Source organism: Mesoplodon bidens (assembly GCF_964165515.1).
Source record: "Mesoplodon bidens genome assembly, chromosome: 12".
Taxonomy (NCBI): domain Eukaryota; kingdom Metazoa; phylum Chordata; class Mammalia; order Artiodactyla; family Ziphiidae; genus Mesoplodon; species Mesoplodon bidens.
Genome location: NC_138168.1, coordinates 80,186,931 through 80,199,776, shown reverse-complemented (window position 1 = coordinate 80,199,776; position 12,846 = coordinate 80,186,931). Strand labels below are relative to the sequence as shown.

The 12,846-nt window shown below is 40.2% G+C and overlaps 1 protein-coding gene across 18 annotated transcripts in view; it reads left to right on the top strand.

Moving 5' to 3' along the window:
• SYNE1 (spectrin repeat containing nuclear envelope protein 1) overlaps positions 1–12,846 on the top strand; it is a 466,561-nt gene that overhangs the window by 344,693 nt on the left and 109,022 nt on the right. For all 18 annotated transcript variants that reach the window (XM_081251412.1, XM_081251411.1, XM_081251427.1 and 15 more), the window contains 9 exons: positions 38–238; positions 2,500–2,673; positions 3,728–3,859; positions 4,668–4,864; positions 6,161–6,293; positions 6,668–6,850; positions 8,255–8,404; positions 9,389–9,565; positions 10,000–10,155. In XM_081251412.1, the coding sequence (XP_081107538.1) occupies positions 38–238; positions 2,500–2,673; positions 3,728–3,859; positions 4,668–4,864; positions 6,161–6,293; positions 6,668–6,850; positions 8,255–8,404; positions 9,389–9,565; positions 10,000–10,155 (1,503 nt within the window). The remainder of the gene's footprint in view (positions 1–37; positions 239–2,499; positions 2,674–3,727; positions 3,860–4,667; positions 4,865–6,160; positions 6,294–6,667; positions 6,851–8,254; positions 8,405–9,388; positions 9,566–9,999; positions 10,156–12,846) is intronic.

Sequence of the window (12,846 nt, the reverse complement as noted above, 5' to 3'; positions counted from 1 at the left end):
GGTTTGAATTGAGCATGAGTATCTGTCTGTTTCTCAGGACATGTACGATGAGCTGATGATGACCATTGGCTCCCGGCGGGGCGGTCTGAACCAGAATCTTGCACTGAAGGGTCAGTATGAAAGGGCCCTGCAAGATCTGGCTGACCTGCTGGAGACAGGACGCGAGAAGATGGCAGGAGACCAGAAAATTATCGTGTCTTCCAAAGAAGAAATCCAACAACTACTTGACAAACACAAGGTAAAAAAAAAAATCAGAGAGAAAGAAAATGTAGTTTTGAAAGCACATTCTCACTCACTGACATATATTTAGTAAAACCTAACATTATCAATCGTTTATGAGTTTCTACTCATATAAGTTACTCTTTAAAATGGTCAACAAATGTATACTCAAGCCCACTGGCACTCAATAGCACAGAAAAATTAGAGAGTATATATTCCTATAATTTTGTAAGTGAACAAAGAATACCAACCATACCAGTAATTTTAATGATCAGTATCAGCCAGGCTTTCTCTTTCGTAAACTGCAGTGGACAGGAAACCCAGGGACTCTCTTCAAAGGAGCCCAGCTTCATTCTTAACTCTGCCCTTTTCCTTTGCATCCCTCATGCCCACATGTTCATCTAGTCCTAGGTGTTCTCTCTGCTTTCCCTTGTCCTGGCCGAGAACTCCCCACTCTGCTCTGGGAATGCAGAGCTGCCCACTCAGCTCTGGACTGGCTTTATGTCTGTTACATGCATCACTTGGCTCTTCTGGTCCTTAAGCCCCTGCTCCTCTGGTTACCGCGGGCCTCAGGAGTTTCTTCCTGGGGACGGCAAGTGCTTTTACTATATAACCAAACTTGGGAACCCTGAGAGTGTTCCATCAGTGTGTACCGTAACCAGGTTCAGGGTAGACACTGCTCCTTAGTGGAGGAATGCCTGTTTAATGCACACACACATACAAATTGCATTATTAGTAATATTACAAAAATAACAGTTTTGCCAGTTCAGAGACCCAACCTCCCAGGTAGTGGAAATTTCTTATGAGGAAACTTAAAAAATTCCCTAAGATTACAGATGATTAACATTCTACCATCACGTAGCTCTTTGGTGGCTTATAAAGGTAGATTTGGGGGGAGGGGGGCAGTGTGGAGAATTGTACTTGTTGCTATTTTTCCCAGAGGTTTTTGTCCAAAACTTTGTGATTTATTAAAGCCTTATCATTTGGCTTTGAAAACATTGCTTTAAAGTTCACAGCTGGTTTTTCTCAAATCTTTGACCATAGCAATAAAATATCATCCTGAGTTATTCCAGAGGGGAAACTGGGATCAATGAGTATAAATAACAGAGAAATAAAGCTCAGTAGATGAAGAACTCTGAAAGGAGTAGGCTGCTATTGAACAGACCCCCTCCTGGCCATGAGAAGTCCATCCAAGGCTGTCAGGGGGAGACGGGGTTGTAATAGGAATATCAGCTTTCTGCGAACCTTGGGCTAAATGACTTCCAAGTTCTCTTCCAGCTTTAAGATTCTATGATATAATAATTGTCAGTTGAAAATAATGGTTCTAGCTTCTCCTGACCAGACCATTTTCTGAGGGAGAGCTCTGTGTGACCTTGGGCATGTTGCATTAGACTGAGTAGCGCAGAGTCTGTAAGATGGGAAATAAAACTACCTATCTTATGGGGTTGTTATGAGGATTCAACGGGTTAGTTGCTGAAGCGTTTATAGGGCATCTGGCAGGTAGTACACACTCAGTGTTAGCTGATGTTAATGATTCCTCGTCCTTTAGTTTCATCCGTGGTGCTGGGAACAGGAAATGGGATAACCTTCTCCCCATCTTCTGGGGATTTTTATGTATAGAAAGTAATATTTTAAAACACATTTGTAGCGTTGTGCAAGGCCTGCAATTCTGCTGTGTGTAGGTAAGTTCTGAGGGAAATTTAAAAATATTAATGCCAGTTGGTGTGTGTCCAGCTGTGCTTGGCCATGAGTATTAAGTACAAAAGAGTAGAACTCAAGCCCAGCCCTGGAGGAAGAAAAATTGTGAATGTGTCAAGTGAGGACGTTGCAGGAAGTAGAGTGCAGGCAGAAACTGAAGGTGGGGAGTGGGCGCTCATGTGTCCCAGGGACAAAGGAGGCCAGTATCTGTGGTGGAGGAAGCAAGTGTCCACCCAGATGGTACCAAGATGAGGAGTGGAGAGGGCGGATGAGTGTTTCAGCAGCTGTTCGCTTCTGAAAGGCTCTGTTTTGGGGACAGGGTATCTGCAGCACAGCACAGTGTAGGTGCTTTGAGTGGGGGGCCAGGAGCGGCCAGTTAGGAGGCTGGACCCCCATCCCAACCCACCCCACTCCCGTCTCTGCAGGAAGCGGTGAGTGCCTGAGTAAGTGGAGGCCAGCAGGGGAGGACCAGTGTCACTCATATATTAGCCAAGTTCCATCAGCTTGCAGGTTTGAAGCAATTTTTATTGTAAGGTAGTAAATGAATGAGTTGCTCACCTCTTTCTATCTGAAAAATTGCAGGAGTACTTTCAGGGCCTGGAATCTCATATGATCTTGACTGAAACACTCTTCAGGAAGGTTATCAGCTTTGCAGTCCTACGGGAAACTCAGTTCCATACAGACCTGATGGCGCAGGCTTCGGCTGTGCTCAAAGGGGCTCACAAGAGGGGTGTGGAGTTGGAGTACATTCTCGAGGTGAGCCCCTGATGCCGCCCCTCCCCTACAGCACACTCCCTACTGCACAGCAGATCCTTCAGGCAAGACACCTTCGTTCCTGCGATTTGCCTCCTATAACCTCGGAGGTGTCTCAGACTCAGCATCATGTGTTGCCTGTGCCCCTGGTGTTTCCTATCCACATTTAGGTAAAGGCTGTGGTGCCTTACTGTGAGTTCAGCTAGATGAATACCAGTTTCAGACTGGGCATGACGATATTTGGGGTCTCAATAGTCAGACTGAAAAACTGCTGACTTTTGCTATACATTATTGAAAAAGACTTCACATGATTAAAAAAAGATGTTCTGATTTTAAATAGAATAAAAATCATAATTTTCTTTTATTTTTTTTTGGCCGTGCTGTGCAGCTTGTGGGATCTTAGTTCCCCGACCAGGGATTGAACCTGTGCCCCCTGCAGTGGAAGCACAGAGTCCTAACCACTGGTCCACCAGGGAATTCCCTAAAAATTATAATTTTAGAATAAGTGATCTGGGATTTCTCCTTAGTAGAATGTCTATACTATATATTCATATTTCTTAAATGTCTGTGTGGGTTTTTTAAATTTACAAATGTAATGTATTTAGTTCACTTACTTTGGAAAGTAAACACACCCGTCCCTTTCAATTAAGTCATTCGTTCATCATCACTGCGGTAAAGGATGAGACTGTGAATATCAGCTGCCTTCTGTGTTCCAGGTGTGCTGCATACATTATTCTATTTAATCCTCACAATGGACATGATATTATTATCCCCATTTTTTTTTAATGTTGAAAATGAGGGAGGTCAGAGAAGCGTAGTAACTTGCCCCGGTCATACAGCTAGTTAGTTGCAGAAGTGAAAGCCCATTCACAGTGCTTTTCAAGGTCACCATCTGATGACTTGCTTCAAAGCTATCTTTCGCTTCCCAAAGCAAACCCCCAATGCAGGCATCTCCGACATGTCTTTAAAGAGACTGTCAGGTGCATATTTGCACACGAAGAGGACTACTCTCCCTTAATGAGGATGTTTAGCTCACAGACTGATGCTGTGTTTCTAGACATGGTCCCACCTGGATGAGGACCAGCGGGAGCTTAGCAGGCAGCTGGAGGTGGTGGAGACCAGCATCCCGAGTGTGGGTTTGGTGGAGGAGAGCGAAGACAGGCTTATCGACCGGATAACACTCTACCAGGTCAGTGTCTAAATGACAACTTGGTGTAAAAAGTTGCCACATTTCCTTTGGAAGCTTTCCCATGGTTTTAACAGGATCTAAACAAACTTGCAATCAAATATTTTATTAAGTACTTTAAGTATTTGTTTCGTAATAGAACATAGAAAGGTCTTTTTTTTTTTTTAATGAAAGCCCCTTTTGAAACTTTAGCCTCCACCAAGCGTTTTCCGCTTGTTATGCTGAAGTCACACTATCCTGAAATAATTACAGTTTGTTGTTTTTTACTAGAACACTAAAAAGCCTTTTTTTTTTTTTTTTTTTTTTTTTCCGGTACACGGGCCTCTCACTGTTGTGGCCTCTCCTGCTGTGGAGCACAGGCTCCGGACGCGCAGGCTCAGTGGCCATGGCTCACGGGCCCAGCCGCATCCGCGGCATGTGGGATCTTCCTGGACCGGGGCACGAACCCGTGTCCCCTGTATCGGCAGGCAGACTCTCAACCACTGCGCCACCAGGGAAGCCCCTAAAAACCTTCTTTTTTCTTATTTTTGAGAGAGCTCTTTTTGAAAATTTAGCCTCCACCAAGCATTATTTTGTACTTTGTGTTGGTGTCACACTATTCTTGAAATATTTATACTTTGACGGTTTTAAGTGCACCTAAAGTTATATTCTTAGATATAGATGAAAAGTCTCGAAACTTCTAATGAAACTTGGGTGCAAATAGTTGAAATTTGACTAAAAGGTAATGGGAACATTATGGAGAACTTACCAACTTCAGGGGAGAAAACTTGCATTATCTCAACTTCTGACCCAGTATTTTCAATCATTTTAGCATTTGAAATCCAGCCTTAATGAATACCAGCCCAAATTATATCAGGTACTAGATGATGGGAAACGACTTCTGATATCTGTTAGCTGCTCAGATCTAGAAAGCCAGCTAAATCAACTTGGAGAACACTGGTTAAATGACACCAACAAAGTGTCTAAGGAACTTCACAGATTGGAAACAATATTGAAACACTGGACCAGGTAATACAGTGACTCTTTCACAGATTTTTACATTAGTGCTGCAGGATATTTATAAGGCTATTGGGTACCTGAGTTAATGAAGATGTGGTCCCTCTAGGAACTTATCACAGAGTTTGGAAAATAGAGACAAGCACAAAGCTTCCAGTTGGATTCTTGTATAATTGTATAAACATGTACTTAAAAATTGGCGGGGAGGCAGACATGATGCAATACCTCTTACCTTTGAGCTGTTGTCTCCTCTGCCTACTGACTGTACATGGGTGGTCAAGTAAATCTTAGAAGGAGAGAAAGAAGAGAAAGTTTGTTTTAAGAAGGTAAAGGTTTTCTTGAGGGCAATGGGAGGTATTCAAGAGAGGTGGGGGGTTGATTTTACATAGTGACATCCTTATTTTTATGCCACCTTTATTTCTAAGAACTTTGAATAACAATCATGTAATAATTTTCTTTTTAAAAATATTTATTTATTTTATTTTGTTTATTTATTTTTGGCTGCGTTGGGTCTTTGTTGCTGTGCACGGGCTTTCTCTAATTGTGGTGAGCGGGGACTACTCTTCATTGTGGTGTGCAGGCTTCTCACTGCGGTGGCTTCCCTTGTTGCAGAACATGGGCTCTAGGGCTCACAGGCTTCAGTAATTGTGGCATGTGGGCTCAGTAGTTGTGGCTCGCGGGCTCTAGAGCACAGGCTCAGTAGTTGTGGCACACAGGCTTAGTTGCTCTGCAGCACATGGGGTCTTCCCGGACTAGGACTCGAACCCGTGTCCCCTGCATTGACAAGCAGATTCTTAACCACTGTTCCACCTGGGAAGCCCAATCATGAAATATTTTCTAAATAGCCTCAATGTGAAGGAGTAGGAGAAAGGTATTTTTATTTGCAACTTAGAGATGGGAAAGCTGAAACTCAGAGAGACTGACTTGCTTAAGGTATGAATATTAAGAGAAGGGAATTTGACAGTGTCAACCCAGGGCATTATTCTCCCAAATCTGTTGTGTCTCCTTTTTTTTTTTTTTTTTCGGTACGTGGGCCTCACTGTTGTGGCCTCTCCCGTTGTGGAGCGCAGGCTCTGGACGCGCAGGCTCAGCGGCCATGGCTCACGGGCCCAACCGCTCCGCGGCATATGGGATCTTCCCGGACCGGGGCACGAACCCGTGTCCCTTGCATTGGCAGGCAGACTCTCAACCACTGCGCCACCAGGGAAGCCCTGTGTCTCCTTTTAAAATTAGCATTGGTGACTAACACGGGTTAGTACAAAGTCGGAATTGGATGTTTACTTAATAGGCTTATTACTGTCCTTACAGATATCAAAGTGAATCTGCCGATCTCATCCACTGGTTACAGTCTGCAAAAGACAGGCTAGAATTTTGGACTCAACAATCTGTGACAGTTCCTCAAGAACTGGAAATGGTCCGTGATCATCTGAACGCTTTTCTGGTAAGCTCAAGAATCTAAAGCATTTGATTCAGTTTTATCGTTTTCAGGCCTGACTTACAGGTGAAAAGGACATCAGTTGTCAATGGATCTACTTAGTAAATCAAGCTATAGAGAATTAGTCAGCGTTAACTCTGTGTGTTGAATAATTATGCAAAATAGTAGGGTTCAACATTGCCTCTTTAAAGTAGTGTTTAAGTAATGTTGGCTTTCATTCGGGGCAAGGGTGCGTTGCTTTTGTTTTCCTCCAGAGTGTTTAATGTCACCACTCCCCTTTAAGATGTAAAGAAAACTTGTTTATGTAATAAATTAGTCTCTTTTCTTAAATGAAGGGTCTGGCTACTCAATCCTGATTAGAACATTGCTGTTTCTTTTAGGAGTTTTCCAAAGAGGTGGATGCCAAATCTACCTTGAAATCGTCTGTTCTGAGCACTGGAAATCAGCTTCTTAGACTAAAGAAAGTGGACACAGCTGCCCTGCGTTCTGAGCTGTCACACATTGATGGCCAGTGGACTGACCTGCTGACAAATATTCCAACCGTACAGGAAAAGCTGCACCAGGTACAGAAATAATCATCAGTTTAATTGGCCATAATTGGTGTAAGCAGTATTAGATGGAAAAGTACATTGATCTGCTTTTGCTCACAAATTTAAATCAGCTTTGTCTTGGACATCTCGTCTTTTATGTCTTCCATTGTATTGCATATTAACACTATTATATATAAAATAGATAACTAATAAGGACCTACTGTATAGCACAGGAAACTCTACTCAGTACTCTGTAGTGACCTATATGGGAAAAGAATCTAAAATAGAGTGGATATATGAATATGTATAACTGAGTCACTTTGCTGTACAGCAGAAACTAACACAACATTGTAAATCAACTATACTCCAATTAAAAAAAAATAATGAACGGTTCTACAAATGCCCTATCTATAAATTCCCTGTCTTCCAAGGGCTTCTTTATCATGTGTGTGTGTGTGTGTTTTAGAATTCTTGTCTGCCCATGTTTAAATTCTTTGTTTTCTCATAAATAAAATATGTGTAACTATACCTGTCTCATAAAGTGAGTAGTTATGAAGATTTAATAATAATAATATATGTAAAAAACCTATAACCTTACCTACAATAGAGCTGACATTCAACAAGTGAAGAGAACTAGGGGAAGAGAAGTAAGTAGCTCTCTTATCTGGAAATTATGCTTCTCTCCCCTGAACTCCCAGATATTTTATCTTTATCTCTCATGGGCATTCATCACTGTGTACAAGGTGTAAAGATGTGTTTCATATAAATGTCTTATCCCTTCTAATCAGCAGCTGGACATTTCTAGAGGGCAGGAAACATCTCACATTAACCTGTATATCTTTCTGCCCACATAGAAGTCCATAAATATTTTAAATGATTGCCTTTGTTCCTCTCAGTCATTACAAGCATTTGCATAAATGTATGATATGTTAAGGAAGATTCAGGATTCTAAGTATGTTTTAGTGAAAGACTGAGGAAATTGGCTATGCTCTTTGGAATAAATATGAGAGCGCCAAAAATCTAGAAAATGATAGTTTGTAGTGTGGTGGTAACATTCCTGAGTCATAATACACAGAGATTTTACAAGATAATTAATAAAATACATCTGTTGAATGTTTTGTAGTTACGTTTTTTTATACTCATAAAACTAGCTATAAAATAAGAATAATATTTTCTTCCTGCTGGTGTTTTGATTAATTAGGTAGTGTTTATGCAATGTTTATAGTATTCGATGTCAAGTGAACATAAGAGGACTATTATTGTTCAATGTTTGCCTGATGTTTAATTTCAAGCTTCTAACAAGGTTAATATCCAAAAATGTCATTAAGAAGTGTTATCTCTGTTGGTACTTTAGTAGGAATTAGTAGAGTTTTAGGTTAACAGAAATCGAGTTTGAATTTTAACACTTGCGACTTCTTCTGTCTCTGACATGGGCAGCTCCAAATGGATAAGCTGCCTTCTCGCCATGCCATTTCTGAAGTCATGGCTTGGATTTCTCTCATGGAAAATGTTATTCAAATGGATGAAGAGAGTATTAAAAACTCCATCGGTTACAAGGCAATTCATGAATACCTTCAGAAATATAAGGTAATTAAACATTTTTGTTTGTTTTTAGCTTTGCATATTTTAGGACTGTTTTATTTGAAGAAACTCAAAAACTCAAGTTATGGAAATGAGGTGTGAAAGTATATGTTTCATATATAGTGACCAGGTAGGTCTACTCTAGTAAGAAAACTGCTTCCCTAGTTATAGGCATAGGAAAGTTGTCCAGTATTAGGAATAATTTTGAATAAGATTTTGTGTCATTTTAAGAAATCATAAAAATAAATACTATAATTTGTAAATATTTTATAGTGAGATTATACAATTTGCCCAATTCTACTTTCCTACCCAAAAAAAATCTATATTCAATATATCTATAAATTCAAATCTTTACAAACTCAAATTCAATATGTTTATACATTCAAAATGTATAAATTCAATTTATATTCAGTATATTCATATACTATATATATTCAACTTCTGAAGATAATGGGTTAAATTTTTTTTTATAAATTCATATATTTGATTAAGAGGCATCGCATCTGTGTTTTTTGGGTTTTTTTTAGATGTTGGGGGTAGGAGTTTATTAATTAATTTATTTATTTTTGCTGTGTTGGGTCTTCGTTACTGTGCGAGGGCTTTCTCTATTTGTGGCAAACGGCTGCCACTTTTCATCGTGGTGCGCAGGCCTCTCACTATCGCGGCCTCTCTTGTTGCAGAGCACAGGCTCCAGACGCGCAGGCTCAGTAATTGTGGCTCACGGGCCCAGTTGCTCCATGGCATGTGGGATCCTCCCAGACCAGGGCTCGAACCCGCGTCCCCTGCATTAGCAGGCAGACTCTCAACCACTGCGCCACCTGGGAAGCCCGCAATGGGTTATATTAATACATACCGATTGTGCCATTTGGACTAAATCACACAAGTGATAATATTAATCTTAAGGTTACTGAAGGCTTTCCAATTCCTGGTAAAATATAAGACATTTAAACATATAAGCTTGTTTTCTTATTTTCGCCTTTCCCTTTTTAGGGTTTTAAGATCGACATTAACTGTAAACAGCTGACCGTCGATTTTGTGAACCAGTCTGTGCTACAAATCAGCAGTCAGGATGTGGAAAGTAAACGCAGTGATAAGACTGATTTTGCTGAGCAACTTGGAGCCATGAATAAAAGCTGGCAAATCCTGCAGGGTCTCGTCACTGAGAAGGTGAGCCAAGTGCTCTCTGCTGTCCATGTTTCATGAAAACGCCACAAACAGGTACACTCTGTTAAGAAAACTCATTCCACAAATAGTATGGCTACACTGGGCACACAACTGCTTCTGAAGAGACTGGCCCCTGAAGGTTCTAACAGTTCTTCAGCCCTGTTCATTATTTTGTCTGTGTACCCACTGCTCTTTGGATATTTCATATTATTTTAGTTTATTAAAGGTGCTTCTTAATATCTTTTTCCTTTGCCTCAAGTTGACTTAAGTTCTTTACTTATTTACCAGTAATGGTCATGGCTTTATACTTTTTAACATTCATTTTTAATATACAATGGACTGTCTTTTAAGAATTCTTAATCTGGAGGAAATAGTGACCTGCCAGTAATTTGATTCAAAAATAAAATTGCAAATTTCATTTCATTATGTTTGTTCAGATTCAGCTGTTGGAAGGCTTATTGGAATCTTGGTCAGAATATGAAAATAACGTACAATGTCTGAAAACTTGGTTTGAAACCCAGGAAAAGAGACTAAAGCAACAACAGCGAATTGGAGATCAGGCTGCAGTTCAGAACGCACTGAAAGACTGTCAGGTAACTTGTCCAGGTGGCTGACAGGCGCCACTACAAAATTTCATTGTGTACACGGAAGAAAGTTGCGGGTCCTGAGAATTGAGGATTCAGTATGGAAAAATGCTGCATTTGGTAACAAATTTCTCTGATTGTGTGATTTATAGAGTTTTTCTAACTATTAGGTTTTTTTCACCTGTTTTTATAAATTTGAATTTATGAGTTTTCAGATACACTTGTAAGTAGAGAATCCTGCTATACTGATCATCAGATTTAATAATTATCAAAATTTTGACATACTTCCCTGCATTATTTCTTTTCTTTGTAAAGATTTTACAGTGAATCCCAGAAATCATGTCATTTTTTATTTTTAAATGGCTGTAAATGCATGAGTTTATTTCTGGAAGCTAAGTTCCATTCCATTGATCTATATGTCTATCATTATGCCAGTACCATACTGTGTTTGTTGTTGTTTTTAAATAGATCTTTACTGAACTATAATTGCTTCATGATACTGTGTTAGTATCTGTTGTACAACAAAGTGAATCAGCCATATGCATACACATGTCCCCATATCCCCTCTCTCTTGAGCCTCCCTCCCACCCTCCCTATCCCAGCCCTCTAGGTAGACACAAAGCACCGAGCTGATCTCCCTGTGCTATGCTGCTGCTTCCCACTAGCTATCTGTTTTACATTCGGTCGTGTCTATATGTCGATGCTATTGTCACTTCGCCCCAGCCTCCCCCTCCCACCCCGTGTCCTCAAGTCCATTCTCTATGTCTCCCTCTTTATTCCTGCTGTGCAACTAGGTTCATCAGTACCACTTATTTTTTAGATTCCATATATATGCGTTAGCATATGGTATTTGTTTTTCTCTTTCTGACTTACTTCTAGGTCCATCCACCTCACTACAAATAACTCAGTTTATGGCTGAGTAATATTCCATTGTATATATGTGCCACATCTTCTTTATCATTCATCTGTTGATGGACATTTAGGTTGGTTCCATGTCTTGTCTCTTGTCAATAGTGCTGCAGTGAACATTGCAGTACATGACTCTTTTTGAATTATGGTTTTCTCAGGGTATATGCCCAGTAGTGGGATTGCTGCGTCGTATGGTAGTTCTATTTTTAGTTTTTTAAGGAAACTCCATACTGTTTTCCATAGTGGTTTTATCAATTTACATTCCCACCAACAGTGCAGGAGGTTTCCCTTTCCACCACACCCTTTCCAGCATTTATTGTTTCTAGATTATTTGATAATGGCCATTCTGACTGGTGTCAGGTGATACCTCATTGTAGTTTTGATTTTCATTTCTCTAATAATTAGTGATGTTGAGCATATTCTCATGTGCCTCTTGGCCATCTGTATGTCTTCTTTGGGGAAATGTCTATTTAGGTCTTCTGCCCATTTTTTAATTGGATTTTTTTTATATGATAGCTCCATGAGCTATTTGTGTATTTTGGAGGTTAATCCTTTGTCTGTTGTTTCATTTGCAAATATTTTCTCCCATTCTGAGGGTTGTCTTTTTGTCTTCTTTATGGTTTCCTTTGCTGTGCAAAAGCCTTTAAGTTTAATTATGTCCCATTTGTTTATTTTTGTTTTTATTTCCATTTCTCTAGGAGGTGGGTCAAAAAAGATCTTGCTGTGGTTTACGTCAAAGAGTGTTTTTCCTATGTTTTCCTCTAAGAGTTTTATAGTGTCTGGCCTTACGTTTAAGTCTTTAATCCTTTCGGAGTTTATTTTTGTGTGTGGTGTTAGGTAGTGTCCTATTTTCATTCTTTTTTTTTTTTTTTTTTTTTTGTGGTACGCGGGCCTCTCACTGTTGTGGCCTCTCCCGTTGTGGAGCACAGGCTCCAGATGCGCAGGCTCAGCGGCCATGGCTCACGGGCCCAGCTGCTCCGCGGCATGTGGGATCTTCCCAGACCGGGGCACGAACCCGTGTCCCCTGCATCGGCAGGCGGACTCTCAACCACTGCGCCACCAGGGAAGCCCTATTTTCATTCTTTTACATGTAGCTGTCCAGTTTTCCCAGAACCACTTATTGAAGAGGCTGTCTTTTCTCCATTGTATGTTCTTGCCTCCTTTGTCATAAATTAGGTGCCCATATGTGCGTGGGTTTATCTCTGGGCATTCTATCCTGTACCATTGATCTATATTTCTGTTTTTGTGCCAGTACCATACTGTCTTGATTACTGTAGTTTTGTGGTATAGTATGAAGTCGGGGAGCCTGATTCCTCCAACTCTGTTTTTCTTTCTCAAGATTGCTTTGGCTATTTGGGGTCTTTTGTGTTTCCATACGAGTTGTAAAATTTTTTGTTCTAATTCTGTGAAGAATGCCATATGTAGTTTGATAGGGATTGCACTGAATCTGTAGATTGCTTTGGTTACTATAGTCATTTTCACAATATTGATTCTTCCAATCGAAGAACATGGTATATTTCTCCATCTGTTTATGTCATCTCTGGTTTCCTTCATTAGTGTTTTATAGTTTTCTGAGTACAAGTCTTTTGCCTCCTTAGGCAGGTTTATTCCTAGGTGTTGTATTCTTTTTGTTGCAATAGTAAATGAGAGGGTTTCCTTAATTTCTCTTTCTGATTTTTCATTGTTGGTGTATATGAATGCCAGAGATTTCTGTGCATTAATTTTGTATCCTGCAACTTTACCAAATTCATTGATTAGTTCTACTAGTTTTCTGGTGGCATCTTTAGGATC